At 38.1% G+C, this 23,767-nt stretch overlaps 1 protein-coding gene across 2 annotated transcripts in view; it reads right to left on the bottom strand.

Annotated features, from left to right (window-relative positions):
* Nucleotides 1-23,767, bottom strand: part of WNT7B (Wnt family member 7B) — an 88,939-nt gene that overhangs the window by 19,458 nt on the left and 45,714 nt on the right. For both annotated transcript variants that reach the window (XM_026050342.1, XM_026050341.1), the window contains exon 2: nucleotides 20,875-21,101. In XM_026050342.1, the coding sequence (XP_025906127.1) occupies nucleotides 20,875-21,101 (227 nt within the window). The remainder of the gene's footprint in view (nucleotides 1-20,874; nucleotides 21,102-23,767) is intronic.

The following is a 23,767-nucleotide window of genomic DNA, read 5'->3' as shown; positions in this document are numbered from 1 at the left end:
AAATCCGCTTGGATGCAGCCCTGTGCCACGTGCTCTAGGTGACCCTGCGTGAGCAGGGGGGTTGGACTCGATGACCTCTGAGGTCCCTTCCAACCTTCGACATTCTATGATTCTATGAATAGCTTCATTAAGTTTTCTCGGATGAGGGACACTGACTAGAAAACATACAACCAAGATAATACTTCCATCCATCTAACACTAAGATTGTATTCTTGTGCTAGCAATGATAATCCTAAAAGTATCTGATCATCATTGATCTTTTCAGTGAAGAACAATAGAATTTTTTTTTTTTTTTTTTGTCCTTCTTGATATTATCCTTCCTTTATACTGTCCATTGAAGTCTTCTACACTGAGGAGTGGACCATTGGTTTCTTTTTTCCATTCACTAACAAAATATTGATTGATCGATTACTGGGTAGCCTGTTGTCAAAGTAACAAGTATAGTCAATCATGGTCATATGGCTTTTCTCATAGCCTCTGCATTCAGAGATATTCACGAATGATGAACTTGATGAAAATTAATTAACTGTTACTTCATCCAGACTCCCTGATGAAATCTAGCAGTTTCCTATTACTGTTTATCTCAAATTATTTTGTTTGATTTGATTTCATTCATTAGATCTCTGCTTAATCACAATAGATCTATGTCATATTAAAATAGATATGGAAAATCAGGAATTTCTTCTTTGTAGACTGTCCCTAYGTCTGTGATCAGGCTTGGGAGGGACAGAGAAAGATGCAGATCTCAAAAGTGAGAATGTGTATTGTAATAGTTTTATACACACAGTCCTCTGTTATTCAGCCTTTTTTTTCATCTTGAGACTCCCACTAGGTTTTTAGGGTTGGAGGTGCCAGGATTTTGGCCATCACTCTATTATCACCCTCTCGACTTGATTGTTTTGTTACTCCTGTGGGTTTGTCAAATTTTCTTTCAGAATGAGCTGTGCATAAGCCAGATTTATTTCACACTTGCTTCTTTGCAACTCATTACTGTCACTATTTATGSTACTTTTGGAAGCATGTCAATTAAAAAAAGCTATTTATTGTGCCTCTGCTTTTCATAGTTTTTCAAGCTCCTTTCCAATTTCATGGTCATCTTCTGAAAGTTTGGTGGTGCTTTTCACAGCGGTTTCTGTAATGATGCTTCCAACAATTTACAGGATTGTTTTTCTTAATTTATCCCATAAACATATTCAGTTAACACTCTGGCAACTGTAAATCATTGTCCAAATTACTGCTCTAAAACAAGTATAATTCTGTTATTGACTGTCTTTTGGCAGCATATACTTTGGATTTTTTAAGGACAGCTTTGTGAGTTTAGCAAGCCAGCTCTGAGCTTTCAGCGAGATCTTTTAAAGTGCCCAGCAAAATGAGTAGTTTTTAGGCTTTTACTTGTAAAATTGTATTTGTTGTAGGGAACTCATAGCTAACAAACTGTATCTCATTCTTACAAAAGCGGGGAAATAAAGTTTTGATTCAGGAGCACCACTGCTTTTGTTAAGGTTTAGTCAAAACATGGAGCTGAGCATTCATTTAAAGAATGCACAGAACTGTCGCTTCAGAAATACTTATTACCCAGACCATGAGGGGAAGTTTCCAGATCCACTGTACCATTGAGCAAAGTCTGTGCAGTGTCACAGTTGGCTGTGTTTTCATAATGCTACTGCTAATACTGTCAAAGTAGGATGTGGGGAGCAATCCCTGGAGTAGAGTCCTGTCCCTGGATTTACTGTGAGGCTTAATGATTCCTTGCTGAATGTACTGGCATTTTTAAAAATAGATTATTTTTAATATTTTTAATAGTGTTTTGATATATCAGAATATGTGAGCGCTCAGCTGGAGATACCTTGCAGAGAAYTGATTTTTCTTTTTTTTTTTAAGTTGTTGTACAAGACACTTGAAGACACCTCAGAAATAAACAGGTCCTAAAATGTGTTAATCTCCTTAAAAGAAATGGGGCTATGAGGAATTATGTGCTGTTATAATAATTCATTCATACCAGTCCATTCATGAAAGTGGTTCATATGTGCAGACTTTATCTCTGCATTATCTCCCTATTTTAGTGAGCATTTCACAAGGAGATATGAAATAGCATTTAAGAAGAAGAGAGAAAGGAAACTACAGATATATAGGCATATCTTTTTTTTTCTTTTTTTTTCTTTTTTTTTCTTTTTTTTTTCTTTTTTTTTTCTTCTCCATTAAGGTTGTTATTGATGGGGCTTTTGCATTGCAATATGGCCTGCTAGTGTTTTTTGAGATCTGTGGTGCTCAACAAGTGAAATACCCTCAGTTCTAATTTAAGATAGAAAATATGATTTCTACCTCACTAAAAAAAAATAAGAAAAAAACACACACACACAAAAAAAAACCCTCCRCCAAGGAGAAGGAGACAGTACTATTACATTTTTTAAGCAAATCACTTTTCTAGTCAAGTTTATATTTCAGTTTATCAGGATGCAACTGGCCACTGAGATTTTCATGTGTGTGGATTTTGTGGGCCTTAAGTGAATCAAACAGTTCAAAATAAATATTTTCCTCAGCTATCAATACTATCAAGAGAGGATCCTTCTAGCCTAAATTACTCTGTGATTCCAGGATTATTTTTGACTTTACTATGGACCTAATTTCACACTCTATCATCTCTGCTGCCATACACATTAATATTAAGAAGTCATTGCCTTGAAGAATAAGACCTTCTCAGTGGATTTACTACATGAACTCTGCTGGRTCAGTATTTTAATTACCTCTTTTCAGTCATTTAAATGGCCTGATTTATAAATAGAGTGTGTAGAAGAACATTTCTTTCAAAATAAATCTGCACTGCCATTTGCATGAAGTCATCTTCAACTGTATTATCTTATGTCACTTCTAACCTGGATAACAAACCCCCGAGGGCAGTGGTCATGTCTTTCATAAATCACTGCACACCTGTGCTCTGCTGCAGAAACACGTTAAATAATGACACCTTTTAAAGGGTTCTCTGAATTATGGGTAGTTTAAGCACTAAGCTCTTATATCTGGGCATGCCAGAGTGTCTGTGGATGTATGTCTGTGTGTGCAAGTGTCTATGGATGCTGCAGATGAAATTTCAACTCTCATTTCAGAATTTTTTGCGGCCATTTATTTAAATTATGAATGTTACCTCAATATATTGTGTAGATTCTCTTAGTGCTCCTATACCATTTTGCTCTAATTATTTAAGTGTCTTGCCAGAGCTTTTCCTGAAGATGCATTTGCTTTGTCAAAGAGAAGCTAAATGTCTGGTGTTCCAATTGTGGAAATAGTTAAAAATATCCCTTGACCACCAGTAAGACAGCTGCAACCAAAGGAGGATCTCAGCAGCTGGCCTCTTCTGTGTGTCAATGTAAACATTTTGCTCGTGATCCTGCTCATTGCTTATGCTGCTATATAAAAGTACTAATCTGGTACATAGAAATATCAATCTAGAACCCTCTTTTCAGAAACCCATGCAAAGCAAGTGCAGTAGCAAGCCAGTGTAACCCTAGACATTTTGCAAGGAAGAGACATGGCTTTCAGATTAGACGCCAATATTTACAATATCCAAATGTAATTASATTTGTAGGACACAGTCTAGATACCTAGAAAGCTGTTGGTTCTTTCAGGCATCCTGCTGCCTTATGTTCTCCACATGGCCAAGGCAACAATCCRGTCTTACTGGCCAAGCATTGAGAGTGTCTAGATATCCAAAAGCAAGACTTCCAGAAGCTCTCAAGCTATATGCAAAGGCTCCCAAATAGGCAGTAGAAAGTTCAGAGACAGGAGAAGGATTCTACATCTACCCCATCAGAGAGCTAAGCCAGATTATCCTGCACAGTCTGCATTTCTAACGTCCAGCAACAGGCATCTGGGTGTGATTGCTGCAGGGCATTTGGTGGTTTTAGTAAAGGATTTCCCATCTGTATTCTGCTTGTGGAAAAATTATTTCACTACATTAAGAGCTAGAAGATGACTTTGTTGCCTCACTGATTAGAATAAAGTGATTCCACTGAACACAATATAACTTCTTCTAGTGTTTTATTCTAGCTTTTCAGAGAGTATTTTCACTTGATTATACCAAGTGTAAGATTAGAACGATCTTTTGCAAAGTAAAGTACTAATATAATCTAATAGATCTAATAAATAATGTGTGTTTTTAAGTATCTACCATATTTAAAATCTAAGTCCAAAGTAATATCGTAAAATGGCATAACCATCTCTAGCATTGCAGTTTTCCCTACAATAGCAATATAAGGCAAATAGCTTAACTATGCTTAACTATGAAGTAATGACATTGAAAAATGATTTGACCTATATGGTCACCACCTTTTGTGGTGATGACAATGAACATGGAGTAGGTAGTGCCCATACTCAGAAAAGATGACAACCACTGGGTGCTCTGAGAAGTGTATTAGACCACTGGCCATGGATACACAGAGCCTGTGTACCTGGCATAGCATTTTCCAGCTGCACAAATTATTACACATTCACCTTGTTTGGACAGACATCAGCTCTGACCTTCAAAAAGCCCTCAGGATATTTCTCAGAGAACTATGTGGACATAAAAGCCCACTGTCCTACATACGACAAAAACAGAAAAATATTTTTTAGCAACTAGTGTACTATGTACTAGTTCTATGGTGTTGCCTTTTTATCTGTAAAAGGATGCATAGGAACTTAATGGAGAAGTTGGTTGTTAGATGTTTGATGGGATCTCTTTAATATACTTCTCTGGTGCAAGCTTGCCAAGACAGGGTTTGACAGGTGAGATGCAGTAAGTCTTGATGTTTAGGATGAGAACACACCTCCGTTATTGTCCATGGTAGCAAAATGACCGTGTCTCATCTGCTTCAGTTCACAACTCCACCCAAACTAGCCCATCCTTTGTGGTTTCAGCTGGGTGGCTGAGTTTGCCGTGCATCAGTATGAGCTAATTCCCTCTACTGCATTCTGCTGAGATCTGCTAATTCTGCTACAGAAATTGCATTTTGCAGGTATAAGGTAAATAGCAGGAGAGGCACATCGTAAATCATGTGTGTCACCTGTGAGAGCATAAATTTKGGGGAAAGGAGAAATTTGTGGTGATGAGACTGAATGGAAGCCACTATAAAATTTGCTTAAATATTTTCCAAGTGCTCTTACACTACTCGGGTGGCTGCATTCACGTTTCTGATGCATTTGCTTTGCTTTACAAGTCTTCTGAGAGGAGAGTTAAGTTCAAATAATGATTTTCATGCTTTTTTTGTGTGTGTTTGAAGGGTCTCTGCCTGGTAATCTAGTTTGTAGCCTCAATAAGCAATATGTGGCATAAATCATACATATGAAAGAAATTTAAAAGAGTAAAGTGCTCAGAGGGTTTTGGATAAATATACAAAGTCTGGATGCTTATCCAAACCTCCTTGGTTTGCAAAATGAATCTGGAAAGATCACAAGAGCAAAATCTTTTTTACAGTATTTCAGCCCTTGAGCTTCTGGTCATGAAAGAAGTTAGGAAATGACAAGATTCAGAAAAATGAGGAGTAATTATTTTAATTTTCCCAGGCATCATGAAGCATAGTTGATCACTGTTTAATATGAAACTGTTGGACTATCCCTACCAGKTAGGTTATTTTATCTGTTAGATTTGCAGCTGTTATTTATTATTTATACAGTGCTAAGATAAATTAACTGAGCCTGTATTTTACAAGCTCATCCTAAGATGATGATCCACACCTGCCACAGTTTGCACATGAGGATGGGACAAATGTGTGGATGCCAGCACTGTGGGTTAAATACCCTTTCAGATGAAAAGTCAAAGTGTTACGAGGATAAAAAGACCAAATTCCTAGTTGACAAAAAGCTGCTATTTTTATTAGACATGATGTTCTCAAAGTAATAAGATTTAAAGCAAGCTCAGAAGCAAATACTGTAGAACTTAACGGTGCACCAACTTCAGACATGGATCTAGGCTTTCTGACTATGAATAGGAGAGAGAATTCTCTTTTAGCTGTTAAAATAGAAAGATCTTTAAGATCTTTCTTAGATAGCTTGGTATTCCAAACCAACATTGCTTACATAAAGGTACTTTTAAAAAAATGCTAGCAAGTGTCTCTACTGCAAATCCACAATTAAAATGAGATATGGGTCTCATTAAATAATCTTTACTTCCCCATACTTTGTAGAAGTTTGTTTCCAGATCTGAACTTTGAAGTTGACCCTATCTCTAGGATGGGCCAAACCAAAAGCCAGATCTGAACACCACTGAACTCTGGGAAAGTTCAAATCCATAGTTTGTGGTTCAGGTTGAGCTCTAATTAAAATGGACCAATTTGAAAGGCAAATGTCTTAAAACCAAAACAAAACAAATGTTTCACGTGAAAAGTTTTGGATTAGGCTATAATGTACGAAGCAGTGTTTTCGTCTATCACATGAAGTAATGTTCCCCTGGCTAACACAATGTGACAGCATACACATACTGCTACATAAGTTATTCAACACAGACATTTTGAATTTAACTTTGAGCAGAGCACAATATTCATGGAAATACCTCATGCTGGGTAAAAACCCATCAGCAGTCTTACTAGCTCTCAGATTTGAGGGTTCTCTATCACCTTTCAAAATTTCCATGTCCACATCTAGTAATACAGTAGTCCAGGGTCTTTTAAAAATTAGTGTCTTGCATTATTTGAATGAAGCTTTTACCTTATTATGTCAGTAGTGTGTTAAATATTGCCACTAATCTCTGAAAACAAACAAAAAAGTGGTGCTGCAGAAATTTATGATGTGTAAGAGGGCAGGGAAATCCCAGCAAACTGTCCTGCTAAGAGCTTCTGTTTWTGCTTATGTACTTATTATTACAGTGTCTGAAATAAAGCCACATAGTTGATCAGTAGACAAGCGAAAAGCAAACAAACAAGAAGAGAACACCAGCACGAGGAGAGAGTTTCAGCACTATTGAAATGCTGAAGTAAATGGGAGGCAGCAAGGAGAAAAAGAAAGGGGAAAGAGAGAGAAAGCATTCAAGCCTCACTGCCAATGTCAGGATGTCATTGTGTGCTAGGAGCTAGAAAAGGAGCATCTTGGAGAGGAAGGTTCATTCCCAGAATCACAGCACACATCCAGAGCAAAAGGCATTCAATAGCAGTTACTCTTCCTATGGGATGTATTTGCTCTCTGTCTTTAATATTACATGTAAGTACAGGATATTTTCTCCTTGTGAAATTGGGTTTTACACTCTCTGTGGGTAACTACCTAAAGTTTCCGAACTTCTCTCTTATGAAAACTGGGTTTGTAATCTTTTGAGAACAGGACTTCTGTGATTTTTCAGTTTGGTCTTCTTTTCCAGCCTGGACATACTTTCTATAAGGACAAATTCCCTTCATGATATTTCTGTCCTTTGTGTCTTGGTCAGATAAGAAGACCTTAGCAGAAACCATTTTCATTTGAAGATACCAGAGTACTTTACCAACGTTCATTAACCTCACATCTCCCCACTGAGGTTAGTCCACATTAATTAAGCTTCTCGATTCCCCACTGAAATTAGTCATCTGTAGTCTCCAGACAGGGAAATTATGGCCTAGTGAGGTATGAAATAACTTGCCCAAGGTCACAGGAGACATATATGGCATAGCTGGGAACACAATCCAAGTCCCTTATCTCCTGGGCCATGCTTTAACCATAAAATGATAGTTCTCATACTGAATGAGGAGCCACGGGGTATGTGAAAAATGAAAGTATGGGAATTTTATTGAGTTTCCTTAAATGTCACCTTCATTTCAGCTTGGACGAAGAGACCAAAAAATTAGTTTATCCATTCAGAATGAGTACTTCTTAGGTTACAGAATATTCAAATGTTCCACTCTTTGCTTAGGGGAAACTTTCAGTTTAGGCTTTTCCTTACTGGTCACATTATATTTAAAAGAACAACCTTTCTAATTAATCATTYCCAATGATTAATTATTAGGACAATATATCAAAGCCTGTTTATGGTATCCTTTAAAGAATACCAAAACAAAACAAAGAAGTAAAAGACACATCTATGCAAAGAAATGAGAGACTCACCACAGTATTTTCTTCTATATCAACTTTGAAATGTTTATGAATGAGGACTGCCAGTACCCTATGCGCTTCTTTAAAATTTTCTTAAAAGCAAGAAGGAAAGTAGGATGGGAAGAGAGACTTAGTCAAATTCTATACATGATAATGTACTGATTTAGATCAAATCAAAATGAAAGATACACATGGCCTTTTGACATTATAGGTCATGCAGCAGAAAACACACATTTAGGAACTTCTGCTAATCTTTATCTAGATATAGAGAACCACAAACGTTTAGGGATGAGAAGCAGTTTGGGAAGGAAAAAAAAAACTTTGCCATCTAATAAAATATTCCATGTTCTTTTTCTGCCTGGATTAGTGGCATGGATAGTCCTCTAAAATAGTGACTTTTGCCTAAAGAGTATCCTTCAGAAATGTCCTGACATTAACCTTCTCCTTGCCACTTACCCCATAATAACCAGAACTAGCCCCACTTACAAAACAGCAATACACAATGCTCTGCACTTCTGGTTTTGGAGCCTTCTCACTGCCATTCCCCATTCCTGAGTTTTTGTGCTTCTGCTCTGTCTCTTTTTCTCCCCTTCTCTCAACATGCATTCATAGATCTGCTATAGTCTTGCCCACTTCCTCATACCACTAGCCAAGCAATTTAAAGGCTTCCATTGCAGAGATTGAAAACATGCTCCATATTAAATTTAACAGAATAATATGAGTGGCAGGTCCATGTTTCAAACACATTCAATTTATATCATAACTGAGAATAAGCGGCAGGGGAAGCGACTTGATGGATTGCTGGAGGCAGTGGCTGCCCTTTCTCTTGGAACATGTCTCTGTCACTTGCTAAATAGGTGCACCATCTGGTGGTAATTTTGGACTCCCACTTGGTCTTAAATTTCCACATAGCAGTGACAGCATGTATGCCTGTGGTTGCAGCATTTCCTTGCCAGTATCTGCCTGAAAGTCTTTGGTTAAGACAACTTTTGTAGGCACTAATGGTAAATGAATACCAAGGATAGCTAGAACATTAAATGAAGGACATGTTACCATGTCTCCTGGGAGGGATAAGTAGGTATGACTTTACTAGAGGTCCAAGTGCTCCCCTGAGAAACTTAGGTGGGAAGGATGAAAAATTCCACAGGCAGAAACAAAAATTGGACATTAGCAGGATTAATGCCTAATTAAGGAATCTAAGCTGGCAGGATAGCCAACATGGACCTTCAGACAGTTGTGCAGACAGATTAAGATCAAAATCACCCCCTGGAAGTGCTTCTCTCTCCCTTCTTTGACCATACAAGGAATACAAGCTGACTAGGTTCCTATCTTTGGAGTCTCCTTCTTTGGAGATCTTTAAAACCCGCTTGGATGCAGCCCTGTGCCACGTGCTCTAGGTGAGCCTGCGTGAGCAGGGGGGTTGGACTCGATGACCTCTGAGGTCCCTTCCAACCTTCGGCATTCTATGATTCTATGATTCTATGATCTTAGACATCTCACACAAATGCCTGGAGCGATGTGGCATGAATTTGGACCAAAGGAAAGAAGTGAGGAAGGGACTTCCTCTTTTTCTGCCTTTGAGGTCTGAATCCCTTTAGTCAGCAATAAAAGTAGAACTCAGTAGTACCACCTATGTCATTTCCTTCTAACATGCAAGATTGCGTTGACCCTACCAGATGGGACATTGCATGATGATCTTTCCTGAGCAGGATAGGAGGAGCCTGAGTCAGACAAAAAACAAGTTTCCACACTGTCCTATGGAAATGAGTGATCAGATTATCATCCTTTAAGTTATCATTCATGAGTAAGCTCAGTTTGCTTTAGCAGCTTGAACAAAGTTTTACAGCCTACAGTAATTTGTCTTTAACTATTGTCATGTTTATTTAGCTACTATCTTGAGATATATCTGCCCTTCTCTCAGCGTGCCTGTCGGAGTGAGAGCAATCTATGTAAAGACACCTCAGTCATACAAGTCCACTTTTTACATCAGCATTGGTTAAATCTTAGGAAACCCTTCTTTCACTGTCCCAGGAATCTATGTTAGACCCTGTGTTGCTTGGAGAGACCTTCATAGATCGGAACTGATCACCCCTGTAGTTAAAAGTTGCCTGCTCAAACCACTTAAAAACCTTCTGTTCGGAATTGGATAGGTTTGATACTTTTTTATTAGTTGAAGGATTGACCCTCATCTTCATCCTGCATGCAGGCATTCACTATGACTTCTGTATTCTGTATGCCACTTGGGTGTGCACTTTATAAGTAAAGTACTATTAAACTCTCTTTTACTTTAATAAGAGAAAAACCAATGGGATTTAAAGTTAATCAGATGTTGCATAAACAGAGCACAACTCAAGTCCTTAGCTAATTTGTAGCCTGAGAGAGCAGCTACCTTTAGCACTAGCAAGCTAGGTTGATCTTTTAAAGCCCCCAAACAGTAGGAGGCTTTTTAAAATCTCTTTCTTTCCTTTTAATTTGACTCTTGTATCTCTAACAATAATGTCAGACTTTTTATAGTTACGAGCATACAGTACATCAGTAAGAAATAAACTACAGTCATGGGCAATTGAATCCAATACTGAAAAGCCATGTGCAGCACTCATGACAGAAATTTTCTCAATTAGGATATAATACATTTGTCAGACAGTATTTGGAATGTGCCACTACTTCATTAGAAGAGGAAATTGCTTGTGACTAGAGACAAGACAGCAAACTGCATGGATCAGCGATCTAAGCATGAATGCTAATACATTTGTTAACAAACCTACATGTACTGATTAACAATCGCTGTGTATTCTGTAATGTTTGCAAATGCCCCTCTGTGTGCTTCAAGCTTCCAAGTTAGGAAGAGATGTTTTACCAAACAGAAAGTGACCCTGGGAATAGAGGAGGAAAGGCAAGGATGCTGCTATGCATGTAATTGGGAAGTCTAATGCTATGCTTAGTCTGTCCTGTGTGATGTAGAGGTTGCACTAGATGACCAAACCTATCATCTGTAATTCTAAGGAAGATGCTTTGACAGCGTGGTGACCACACTAGCAAAATTAAAGGAGTCTTCAAAGTCATTAGAATCCCAAGCTATGTGCAGGATAGCTTGATAGTTAAACCAGCATGTTGATTGTTATCCTGCACAAACTTTTATTTTACCTAAAGAACTTTTCTTGTAGTGTCAAGACTTGCCATAACCTGCAAATGCATAGTAATTTTGAAAATTAGAAAAAGAAATGTATAGTTGATTTCTGTTTTATCAATTAGTTTCTAGATAAGTCTCTGCTTTTAAATTCATCTCTAAGCTCCTATTTAACAGCCAGGGACATTTATAGTGGCTATCAAATCCTGGCTTCGGTGAAAGCAGTGGCAAAAGCTCTATTGACTGGACTAGGGCCAGAGTCTGGCTCCTGTAATTTTGAATTAGGCCCAGCACTAGACTTCATTTAATTTTAAATGTTACTTGCCTAAGTATGCATTATATTTTAAGACATTGACCAATAGGACTGTGTCATTAGAAATAACTAATTCAATCAGCATGCGGTGGATCATTTGTAGCCAGCAATTTTATTATATATTGACATACACACAAAAAAAATGACATTAAGGAACATTAATGTTCCAAGTGAGGCACTTGAAAGCAAGGTAATGCTAAACTTAATGTCACAGTTCAAAGATAGCCCTACTGTGTACAGTATAGAATTTAATTAAATAATAGCCTAGAATTTGCACACTATCTTCTCCACAGGACCTCTGACTCACTCCTCCTGAGGCAGACCAATAACATGGAAAATTTTATCCTGAACATCAAAGACAAACTTAAATATACAAGAAAATTAGGGTTTTATACGGGCCAATGTTGAGAATGCCAGGATCAATGAGCTACAGTTCATTACAGACTCTGCCTGTAAGACCACACTACACATAACAGCAAGCATTTTCCACTGTGGCTTACTATACTTTTATTAGGATGATCACAAAACACTAAAGCCCTAACTAGCCACCCCCTCCTCCAAAAAAAATATTACTTTTCCATATCACCAATTAAAAGGAATCATTCTATTTAATAAAACAAAAGCTCCCCCCTTTTTTTTTCAGCCATTGAAATCAGATAAACCTGTAACCCCAGATGAGTGCATTGTCTTCTGAGAGCATAGTGCCCCATTTTTTAACTATAGATCCATGGTTACAGGAAGGTAGTAGGTTGTATTATGTAATGTTGCTTATCAAATGGTATGATGTGCAAGGAAATCATTTAACTTAGAATAGATGTGGAAGGATGAGAGAGCAAAGCTCATGAGATACAGAGACCCAAATCTCCCAAATTACAATATTGTGCAATAGTTTAAATCAATGCAAATCTAGCCAGAACTAATTTTAAAAGAAGTGAACCAATAAACCAAAATGACGTTGTCAGGTATATCAGTCTGATTTAATTTGAAAATCTTTACAGAAAAATATCTATTCCAAGAAAAACTTCACTTGTGTGTGCGAAATGGAATAAAATCAAAGTTTTAAAAGCTAGCACTCCCCTCAGGATGGAAATTCCAGACTTCATTCAGGTTAACATCCATCACTTCTCATCTAGCCACAAGCCATGCAGAGTTCATGAAGTAATTGTATTAACATATTAGTGCTGTATTTAGAATAAGGATATCTGCCTTTTAAAGCAAGCATTCTGCCAAAAAGTAAATGTTTAAATAGCAACAATAGTATTTTAATTCAAGAGAGTTTTTACCTTGTCTCAAAATCATGGCCTTTGAGGCAAAAAGTGAGTTGCAGTTGAACTGGACAGTAGTATCTTACAAAAAGATAGTAGAGACTATAAGTTGCAAAAGATAAAAATTGTATATTAATGGTTGAAAACGCTTATATATGCTACATTTTATATATGCTAAACAAATTGTGTTTCTAGAGAGGCAAAAAGAGAGTTGGTGAAATTAGTGTAGCAAAACGATACTATTTCTAGTAAAGTCATATAGAATGTATTGCTGGCAATTCATAATTTACAAATGGTACTGATCATTTCCATGTTGTCTTTTCAGCTGTTGTTTTGAAAGCATTAATTCTTATTGGACCATTATAGTGTGCTGACATCTAAGAAAATTGTTAAAGCACAGAAGAAATCACCTTCAAATGTTAAAATTGTTTCACTAAGCTGTCAGTCCTCCTTTTTGGGGCATCCCTTTTCAGATTCCTGATGATTATCAAAATTTCAGAACTGGTTCACCCGTTGGTGCACACACTTCTCTAGAAAGCAGAACTATGCTGCACTTTGGAATGATTAGGGAAAGGAGTTTCAGGACGGACAGCCAAAATACAGTTCGTCCGTGATATGTGGATAGTCTTCAAAAACAAAAACAACAAAAAGTCATCCAAGCCCCACAAAAAGTGGCCTGAGAGAAACCTGATGATAATAAGAGAAGTCTGAGCCTACTACTGTCATAATAGGTTGTCTCCTCAATAGTAAAAATAATAGCCATTCTTAGCACAGTAGTTATCCAAACTTTTTTTAAGTATCTGTTCCCACTATCTGCTACTGCCAATTGAGAAGCTTCTTTCTTTTTTTCTTTCTTTTTTTCTTTTTTCTTTTTTGTTCTGAGTTGGGCTGCCTTCTTGTTTTGCTGCTTCTGACAGTAAAATATTTATCCATTGTTTTACAGTCAGAAAATATGGATTGTTTGAATCTGCTCTTCAATTACCTGCAAAGAGGACAATGCAAAATATAATAGCCCTCCTATTTACCTTACTTTCTAACAAGTAGACTACGACTAGCTTTACTCCCGATTTTAGCTTTCCATCAGACTGAATTACACTATAAAAAATGTGCCTTATGGTAGGTTTTTTGGTAAATACAAAGCATACAGCCTGTGCACTCTACTGCCTGGAGGGTAATTAATATAAATTAATATAAACATGCAGCTCTTTAGGTGGAAGAGCCCAGCTCCAGGATGGAGCTTCACAATGCACCTCGAGGGATCATCACTGACATAACTTAAAACTTTCTGCAGCAATAATATATACATAAAATTCATCTAATAATTCGGTAAATATATACTTGATATTTGTAGGATTAAAGGTATTTTTACTCCTCCTTCTAGCAATAGCATGTCAGTTGTGAAAAGGAATGCAGTGCTTAAGACATTTAATCGATAGCTATGCAATGAACTTTTGAGACAGTCTGATATATAAAATGAGCAGATTGACGAGCTCCTAAGGTTTTATATTTCCTTCTCTTTGATGCCTGTCTCTGCCCGCCCACCTATCAGATACCCAACCGGTATGGGTTGTGTCTCGCTATGTGTGTCTATGTTATAAAATTCAGTTTAATGATGAGAAATTGCTCTGCCTCCAAATAAACAAAGATTTTTGATCTTGTAGTACATCATTGTGCTTCTATTCATAACTACACTTGCATAAGCTACAGCTCATTAAATATGCCACGGTATTTATATCATCCACCAGCTTAAATAAAACACACTATTGCAAATGCAGTGACTCAGCATCACAGTATGTAAAATAGATGTCAGCAATCATTCCAAAGGAGGCATATTCAAAAAAAAGAGGACCAATTTGTACTGTCTTAGGTGATCTTCTCTAGGTTGTGTGTAGTCTTAGCACAGATTGCAGCTGAGTGAATACATCCCGTGTGCTGCTCTCCTGCCCTCCCAAACCGCCTGCTTCAATAAGAGTGGAAAGCTGATGCCCTCCCCCGAGGAGCCACCTCTGGCACAGAAATCCTTCTTATCAGATCCTAGCATCAGCTCAGCCTCACAGTTCAAATCCATGAAAACAAATTTCTCCGATTGTTGGCTTGAATACTAATAGGACACTGTAATGTGGGACCATGCTCTCTGATGGTATCAATAGACCAAAAATCTTTCCACATTAGCTACAGAGGCCACTGTGCAATTGAGGTTCACAGTAAGTGACAAATGCCTAAACCAATCATAGCACCTACTGCTATGACAAAGATAATTATGCCTTTCCGTTGGTAAAGGGTCTACCCAGCTCTGTATCACATTTAAAATAATCTAATTCCAACTCATTTTTCCCCTCCAAATTGCTTCCATCTGTATGATTCCTTTCTTTCCCTCATATTGTTTTCATTGGATCTAACACAAGTCCGTAAAGATAGATTTTCTCATAATAAGTACACATATGTTAGAATAATACACTTAGAGTCAAGCTGATATATTAATATTATTAAGCATTAATAAATATGTAACTCTCAATGTAAATTGATTAAAAAATGGAAAATGAGAGTATAAAGTAACTGAAAGAAAAACATAGCAGAAGGAAAGAAAGGCAAGTAGAGAGATAGAAGTGTACTTACTTTAGGCACACTATCTGGATTCATTTATTGTTCTCTTTATGATTTGCTGATAGTATTATAACACAAGTTTGGTTGTAAAGCATTCCTAAGAATACCGCCTGTCTTCATATATTGGAAGTTTTCTGCTTGAACAGAAAGTCAAGCTTTCAGAGTCAGACAAATCATATTATACTAGACACTACTGTACTAGATTATTATATCTGCCTGGATGTAAATTTCCATTTTTGGAGAATAAGGTTTCTCTCTACTCCTCCCATTTTTGGTAGGAAGTTTTTATGAACATTTGGCATCTCGGTTAAACCACTATGATAGCCCAGAATAAAAATGACTGAATTCATATGTGAATCTGAATCCAAATTTAATTAAGCCTATATATGGCCTGAACCAAGAATAATTTACTGACTGACACCCCCACAGCATGTATGATAAAATGCCAACTATTTCTTCATGATGCCATCATTTATATATCTTTCAAAAGATACTCTCTTTAGGCCCACAGCTAAAACACTGGGATACAATGTGGGTTTAGCTCTTTGTTTCCAACATAAACATTCAAATTACCACTTCATTTATGAGTATCTTTCCTTCAGAATATGCTCCCCTCTGTTCCTTAATTTTCTGTTCAAAATTACACTTGCCTTCTTAACTGTCTTGTGCTTTTGTGTGCATGAGTCAATGTGTGTATCTAAATAGGATGTCCTACTTTATTTCTCAAAAACGCTGTGTATTCATAAAATCCACACACCAATTATGATAGCCCTTAAAATTTTAGTTTTCTCTTCCCTCTCTTCCCTTTTCTTTCCAGAGGATGGAGCAAATCATGAGTGAATGCATGGTGATAAGAAGATCCTTAAAGGCTGCCCTTCTCTTAAACCATTCATTGCAAGTAAGAGTTAGCTCCACCACAGAAGCATCCTTTCAAGATGCAGATATTCTACAAAAAGTAGGTGAGAGATTTACAAAACCTTCAATATGTCAGTACCCTCTTAATTATTGTCCCATATTTTGTTGATTCTTCCCTGTCATGTTTCTGTCTCAATGAGTTATTTTTCCCTGCACCATGCCAGAAAAGTTCTCTTTGAGACATCCTGAAGTGCCTGAAGCACAGCCATGTGAACACCACTAAAGCCAATTGTTTTCCATGTCTTGAGTCTACGAAAGCAGGTATCTACAGATTAATTTGGATATCTTGTCAGCTGTTTTTTTCAAAGACACTTTTATCCTCTGTCCTTTATTTTTGTCTGGATTTAACACTGTGCAGAGCAATCTGTGAGCGCTTCAGTATGAAGAAATGCAGAGGAAATGGTCAGTGCACAAATGATTAGCCAGCATTGTGCACTTCAAAACAATAGCAGATTTCACTTCTGTTATTGGTTCTGACTATGTGCTTTAGAGGCTACACTGGCTACTTATTTGCTGCCAAGTAGTTATTTGCTTCCAACTGTTATTCATGATGCATATGTTTTAGAGTTATCTTTACAAGAGATTTCTCCAACCACCATCTGAGGCAATTCAGACCAGTCCTCAGCTCTGAAGCACTTTTGCATCAATAAACAAAGAGGATCAGACTCTGTCCATGTCCAAATCAGGAGTGTTGGTCTTAACAGGTGTGTAGGACATTAAGTTTTCAATAACAAGTATATAATACTGATTGATATGCGATTAACCTATTAATTTTTGAATTTTTTGATCAAAGAAGGCATCTTATAGCAAGCAGAGTGGAAAGTGCCTTTCTGTGAGAAGTTCCAATGAATAATAGAGATAGGAGTAGTATGGTATCACATGTGAGCATGCACAGGGACAGAGTGAGTAAAATGAATGGAGCAGTGACACTTTTATTTGGGGGCACAATGATTATGGAAATGTTCCCAGCTATAAATATACAAGAAAAAAACTACACGCAATGCTCAGCTAATTCATCCCATGCCACATCCTTTGTTCATGCTACTAATATGAATCTCTCTGTCACTTTTTATCTCTGGTTGCTATAAATCTTTCACATAAATATGAATGCCCCATGTATAACATAATTGCTACAGTTGTTGTTTTGTTCTCTGAACAACCTATTTGCATAGTGTTTAGTAGATTTCCCATGAAACTAATGGGTGATAACCACCCATTCATTTAAGTCCTTTTTGGAAATTAAAAAAGAGCTCAGCTCTAGTTCAGTATTGGTAACTTTTGGGGAATTCCCCTGACATAGTGGAGTTCTGGAAGACAAATGGCTAAACAACTGGTTTTAGGTCACATCTTCTGGTTGCTTCTTGATTGTGCCAGAAGATGTACACACTTGGACCTCATTGGCTCCCAGGAAGTGCCTGGTTGCATCTGATCCACAGCTGTTGGGAAAAAATCAGGTTATGTGGTTTGGGATTTTTGGAGCAGAGAGAGGAGGTGGCTGGAGTGAGTTGCATTGGGCTGCAGATTAGAATACTCCTAAGCCTTCACTGCTGAATGATAGTGATAAGAGTCTTTGCTTGATAGCTAAAAAAGGGTCTTCTCTACAACCTGAATACCTTGCCTTGATTATTCTTCCCCTTAAGAGGTTCTGGAAGAAACTATAATAGGGGGAAAGTGAATAACAATAGCAATCAAAATACTGCCTTTCCTTTTCTTTAGTCTTAGTCCTTTCTTCAGTCTGCTCAGTTAGAGCCAAATGTCTGGTTTAATGTTTCTGTATCTGTCATATGCAGATGTGTTTTGTTACATATGTGAATACTTATGCTTACAAGTTTTTGAATCTTTTAAGTTTAAATCTGTATATTTTGACTTTGTCCTCCTTTTCTTTTTCTTTTTTTTTTTTCCTCCACCAGTATAACGCCACCATTTCCTAAACTCCATCCTTTGCCCAGATACTGACCACATCGTCTCTGGGTGCTACTCCACTAGTAAAACAAATAAAGACATGTGGATTATGGAAGCCTTTATAGACCTGCATGGAACTCATCTGGTTCAGCTGGCAGGGGTCATGTAAACTTTTTCCATGGGTTATAGTCTGTGTGGTTTCACACCCAACAAATGTCAAAGCAAAACTCAGCTGCAACTGCCAAGTTATGTCTGTGTTTGGGTTAAGTCGTAAAAGAACTCACCAAATTCCACATCAGTCATTTCAAATTTGCAAGAAACCACCCAGGTTCGGTGAAGAGGTCAGGAATATGGTGAACATTTTGGCACATGTGACCTAAAGAATGGCTCAAGAAAATCCCGGTTTTGAGCCTTTCCATAGTCTGACCATCCTGATAGCTGGTCTGTCCTTATGCCAAATAATCATTGTTCCCCATGTCTCTTCTTTTGTATAGCAATGTTCAAAATGAAAACACAGGCATGAGTCTTTAGTGTTCTTTAGACCCTTAGACATGAAACTGTGCACACTTGCAAGCTTTCTAAGGATGAAAGCACAGCCTCAGTGGTGAGAGGAATTGATGCTCATGAGCATATTCATGGAGCTGATACGGCTTCACAAGGATCTCAGCTTAAAGAGGAAGGCAGAGTGGTGAAAACATTTTCACTAGAAAGTTTGGGAATGACACAACAGTAGAGCTTTGCAGAGCGTGTCAGTTTTCAGGGGCATAAACTGTCTCCCAGAAGTTAGGAGAATTTACTTGTTTAATGGTCAGGGCATGTGTACAGGGCTTGGTAGATCAAGACAGTGAAGCATAAAAAATAAAACCAAAGCATGCACTAATATGTTTTCTGCCAGCAATATCAGTTTGGCTTTCAACTGAAGACAGACAAGCGTAAAATAAGCCAAGGAGGGCGAGACCTGTGTTTCTAACCACTGAGACGTGATTAAAATGTGGTGGGGTTTTTTCGAGGTTAAGGTAAAGGTAAAAGTCAAATGTTAGGTTATTTCCTATATGTAGTGTCTTGAGGATGTTTTAGTGCCTTCTCATTACAGTCTTTGAAAGAAACAAAAATTGATATGTCTAAACAGACATATCATAAGAGAAATGTGAACAGAAGCACTGACAAGCAACATTGAATGCCTAGTAAATTCCTACCTCACCATCAGTTTTTCAGCATCAAAGTGAAATGCTACCAAAAAGCTCAGAATTGTCTTTTGCCATTAATTCGGGGCAGGAAGAGAAGGGATTATTACTAGTTTCAGCCCTCTCCACTTCTGGCATTCAGTACGGAGTACTGGTTGCAGACTATAAAACAGATTCTCTGTTGGGGTAACTCAGTTCCTTTGATGTCAGTGGCCTTCCTTTATTGCACTAGTTTACACCTAAGCCATTGTGCCCTTAAGACTTCCAAACTTCATTCAGGTTTGTGTATTCTTTGAAAAAACTCAGCTCGGTCATTAAGCATACCTCTGTTTTTTAATGTTCATTTCACGGCTGTGTTAGAGAAAGAAAATCACAGCCTTGATCTTGAATACTGTGTTCTGTTTTGGGCCCCTCACTACAAGAAAGACATTGAGGTACTGGAGCATGTCCAAAAAAGGGCATTGAAGCTGGTAAAGGGGCAGGAGCACAGATATTATGAGGAGCAGCAGAGAGAGCTGGGGTTATTTAATCTGGAGGATACCCAAGGGAGACCTTATTGCTCTCTACAACTAACTGAAAAGAGACTGTAGTGAGGCAGGGGTCAGTCTTTTCTCCAGGGAAACTACAGATAGGACAAGAGGAAATGTCCTCAAGTTGCACCAGAGAAGGTTCAGTTTAGACATTAGGAAGAATTTCTACACAGAAAGACGGGTGAAGTATGCAACAGCTTGCCCAGGGAAGTGGTGGAGTCACCATGCCTGGCAGTGTTCAAGAAATGTGTAGATGAGGCGCTTGGGGACATGGTTTATCAGGTGTGGTGTTGAAGGCTTTTCAGTTGGACTCTGTGATCTTAAAGGTCTTTTCCAACCATTATGATTCTATAATAGTAACAGTTTAAGCACCATGTAAGCCATTTCCTCCTATCACAAATGTGTTGAAATGTTATGCCAGTTTTTCTTGTATTTTTAAAGAGATCTTACATCTGAGCACATTCAACTGTGTTGCAGGCAGAAGACCCACCTGAACAATTGAATTAAAGAAAAAATCACCCAAAGAAGAATCTGACACAATATGCAAACATTTTTGAGTTCAAAGCTGATGTCATGTGCACAGTGTTTCTATCAGTTAGGTGGGAAATCCCTACTGCTTAAGTTTTGCGGGGTCTGTGGAGGTTTTTTGGAACTGATCTTATTTCTGTTTTGACCAGGTGAGGTATGCAATACACTTGTCATGACAACAGAAGGGAGGGTGATGGCTGTGTCCTTAGGTGCCCATAGAGGCATCTGGGACATTTCTAGAGGTGAAACCGCACAGTTATGGAAGGTTACCTGGAAAGCAGTAAAGATTTCTTATCCCTTATTCAGTGAAAAAAGTGAGTGCAAAGATAAGATGAAGACTGCTGTTTATCGGGGAGTGTCACCGTTTAGCTCTAGTAAGCAAACCCCTAAGGGACGTAGACCTTTGCAAGACCACAATGGGAAAGGTAAAAGACAAACAGCCCCTATGCAACATTTTAGCACTGTTTAGTGACTCCCTTACCTACTCGAAGCTCTTGTCCAAAGACCGTTTTCTCCCCCAGGGCAGAGCAGTTCCACCTCCCGTACCGGAACTGGTACTGGCATTCATTGATTCCCATTTGTGCCCCTTCTCCGATCACGATGATGGCATCGGGGCGGCTCTGGCAGATCGCTCGTTGTCGAGGGGCCAAGCCCGGGATTTTGTTGCAGATTATATTAGCTCCTAAAGCCACCACGGATGACAAAGCTCTGAAGAAAAGCAGAAAGACACATTATAATGGAATTGAGACCATTAACTGAGTTTGCTGCACACTACTGTGTGGCAGGCAAGGCACTGGACAAACAGGGAAGGTCTGGAAGCTGGGTTCCTATAATTATTTAGGCTTATCCCTACCTCTCTGATCTGGAAGATCTGTTTGGAAATCTTGCAGTAGTTCCTAGTTCAGTTTAGGCCATGAGAGACTGGCTCCCTCATGGAATTTTGGTCCTTCAACTTCCAGCCCCACATACAACTGTGAACTAATGAGATGTAGAAAGYAAGCAATACTGAAAGGCAGAAACCAAGGGACATGGATAACTGAAGTCTGAAAATCTCTGAAACTCAAGTCTGCCTTGAATGGCTTAGATTCAGCATTTTAACCATCCCAGCCATCCTGTGTTCGAAACCATTGGGCACAATTTAGAGAAGGACTTGASTCTATCAACCCTCTTGCCCATTATTACTCTCAGGGAAATTAATAGAAGTTCACTAGCATAAGAGCACTTTCAGACCTGGCAAATATCATGGAGCACATTATGTGATCCTTAATATGTGCCATCCAGACCGGAAACATTTGCAGTTCTCATTCTTCAAGTGTATTTTCAGAAATTATAAAACTTGCATGTAACTTGCACCTGCCATATGTTTTCAGTTTAGTGGTTTTTTGTTTTTTTTTTTTTTTTAGCTCACTTTTCAGCAGTTTGCAGTCTTGTTTTTCAACGTCTTTACAGGCAGTGTTTTAAGTGATAGTATTTTTGAAAAATAAGACACCATGACTACACGTTCAGTAATACCTCCAGTCTCATCTATCCGGTACCATGCAGGGATGCTTGATTTGCCTCTGAGCAAGCTAGCAAATATGGAAAGAGCAGTGCAGCTGCATTAGCAAAACAGGCCTTGCCGAGCACATAGCTCAAGATGTCCTGCTCCATAATGATTTCTGGGGACACTAGTTGGGATCCTTGACCGATCCTTGCTGGTTGCAGTGCAGTAACTCTGCAAACCCGTGTCCTGCTTTAACTTGTCCCAAAATGCTCATCAAAATACATGGGTAGTTTTATTTTCCCAGCCAGTGCTGCTGTTGACTCTCTCTGTAAGTGTAAAGATACTTATGTTCGTGGCACTTCGGGTTTAAGTCAGGTTTCCCAGTAAGAGAAGTTGCCATATGTATAGGTTAATAAGAAGATAAAAAGCAAGTTCTCCATTGCTTTTCACTCTGTCTTGAACATGCACTTAAGCCACTAATGTTAATGTTTAAAATATCCCACTGGAAATGCTCTTTTTGGAATATGCTGACTGAACGGATTTTAAACATTTTATAAGAATTTATCAACTTCATCTTAAAGGTAACTAAAAAGTTACATAAATGTTGCATTTCAACAAAATCAGAGTGTTTCATTTTGCTGTTTCAATAAACTTCAGTAAAGCCAGAGCAAATAGGGAGAAATGAAGAACTCTTCCCTGGTCAAAATGAAATACCARTTTTACTGTGGAATGGAAATTTCATGATGATTCATTCTGCCTTTAATAGGTATTTGTGCATCTTTTCCAAAGTTAACAATCTATGAAAAATTTGCCTTTTTTTTTTATGGTTTGGGGTTTTATAGATACAGAGACAAGGTACTGCAAACACAGAGCACACATGCCATGTGGTAGTTCCTATTAAACAAAAATAAGAGCAAAACGTAGTTGCAGCTCTGACCACTCACAGTGTTTGGAATATGGGTGCGGACCTCTAACTTTAATTCTTGTTCTTCTGCAAACTGAGGAACAAAGTTGGAGTGTAAACTGGATGCAGTGACTCACCAAGATGCATGCAGGTTTTGGGTTGAGATTTTTTCTGGCCCACTTCTACTTAAATAGCAGTATAAAATATTTAAACAACATGGTATTTAAATATGGATTTTTATGAGATGTGATGATATTAAAAAATATATCAAATACTGAATTTGATGGAGAGATAACGAGATTCTGTGTTCTGTACAACAGTGCATTAGGTAGTAACTTCTGACTTCTGGGTATATRCAGAAGGAGAGGAAAAAATAACAATATTTGATATTAAAAACTAGAGCATTTCTCTGAGCCAGGGACTCTCCACTGAATGTGTGATATACAGCCTCAAAATGATGCAGTAAAGAGTGAAAAGAGAAAAAATATTTCCTTTATAGCTGATGCATTGTATTCAGAAACATACGTTCTTTGATCACAATAAAATACCAGCATCCTTTTTTGAATTGTGCTAGGAGCCAAGTTTGCTTCTTTTATGTTGTTAAAGTGGTGATGAGGGAAGAGAGTATATCCAGCCACACAATATCCCACAGCATTACACCGTTCAATATAGAGAGCAGTAGTTGAATGCCTTTCTCCGTGACTAAGAAAACATAATAGTTTGAATGCTCAGCAAACTAAATTAGTAATGCAGTTACCCACTGTGCATAGGGCTCTCAAAAAGACTCTAGGAGAGTTCACAGGGGGGATTCAGTTTACAGGGAGGCAGCAGGGAGGGCAGCTCACAAATGTCGTTGGGCTCTGAGRGTGAAATGCTCGGCTGTAGATGGCATTGCTAGGTCTCGTGCTTATTTGTCCTAGTGATTTCCGAGCGAATTTCATGAAAAAAAGGAAAAGTTTTCAACTACTAGCTCTGCAAGTCCACCTC

Source organism: Nothoprocta perdicaria, unplaced genomic scaffold (assembly GCF_003342845.1).
Source record: "Nothoprocta perdicaria isolate Ctin4 unplaced genomic scaffold, notPer1 scaffold_68, whole genome shotgun sequence".
Classification (NCBI taxonomy): domain Eukaryota; kingdom Metazoa; phylum Chordata; class Aves; order Tinamiformes; family Tinamidae; genus Nothoprocta; species Nothoprocta perdicaria.
Note: the sequence above shows the minus strand (reverse complement) of the source record. Positions and strands in the feature narration are given on the sequence as shown.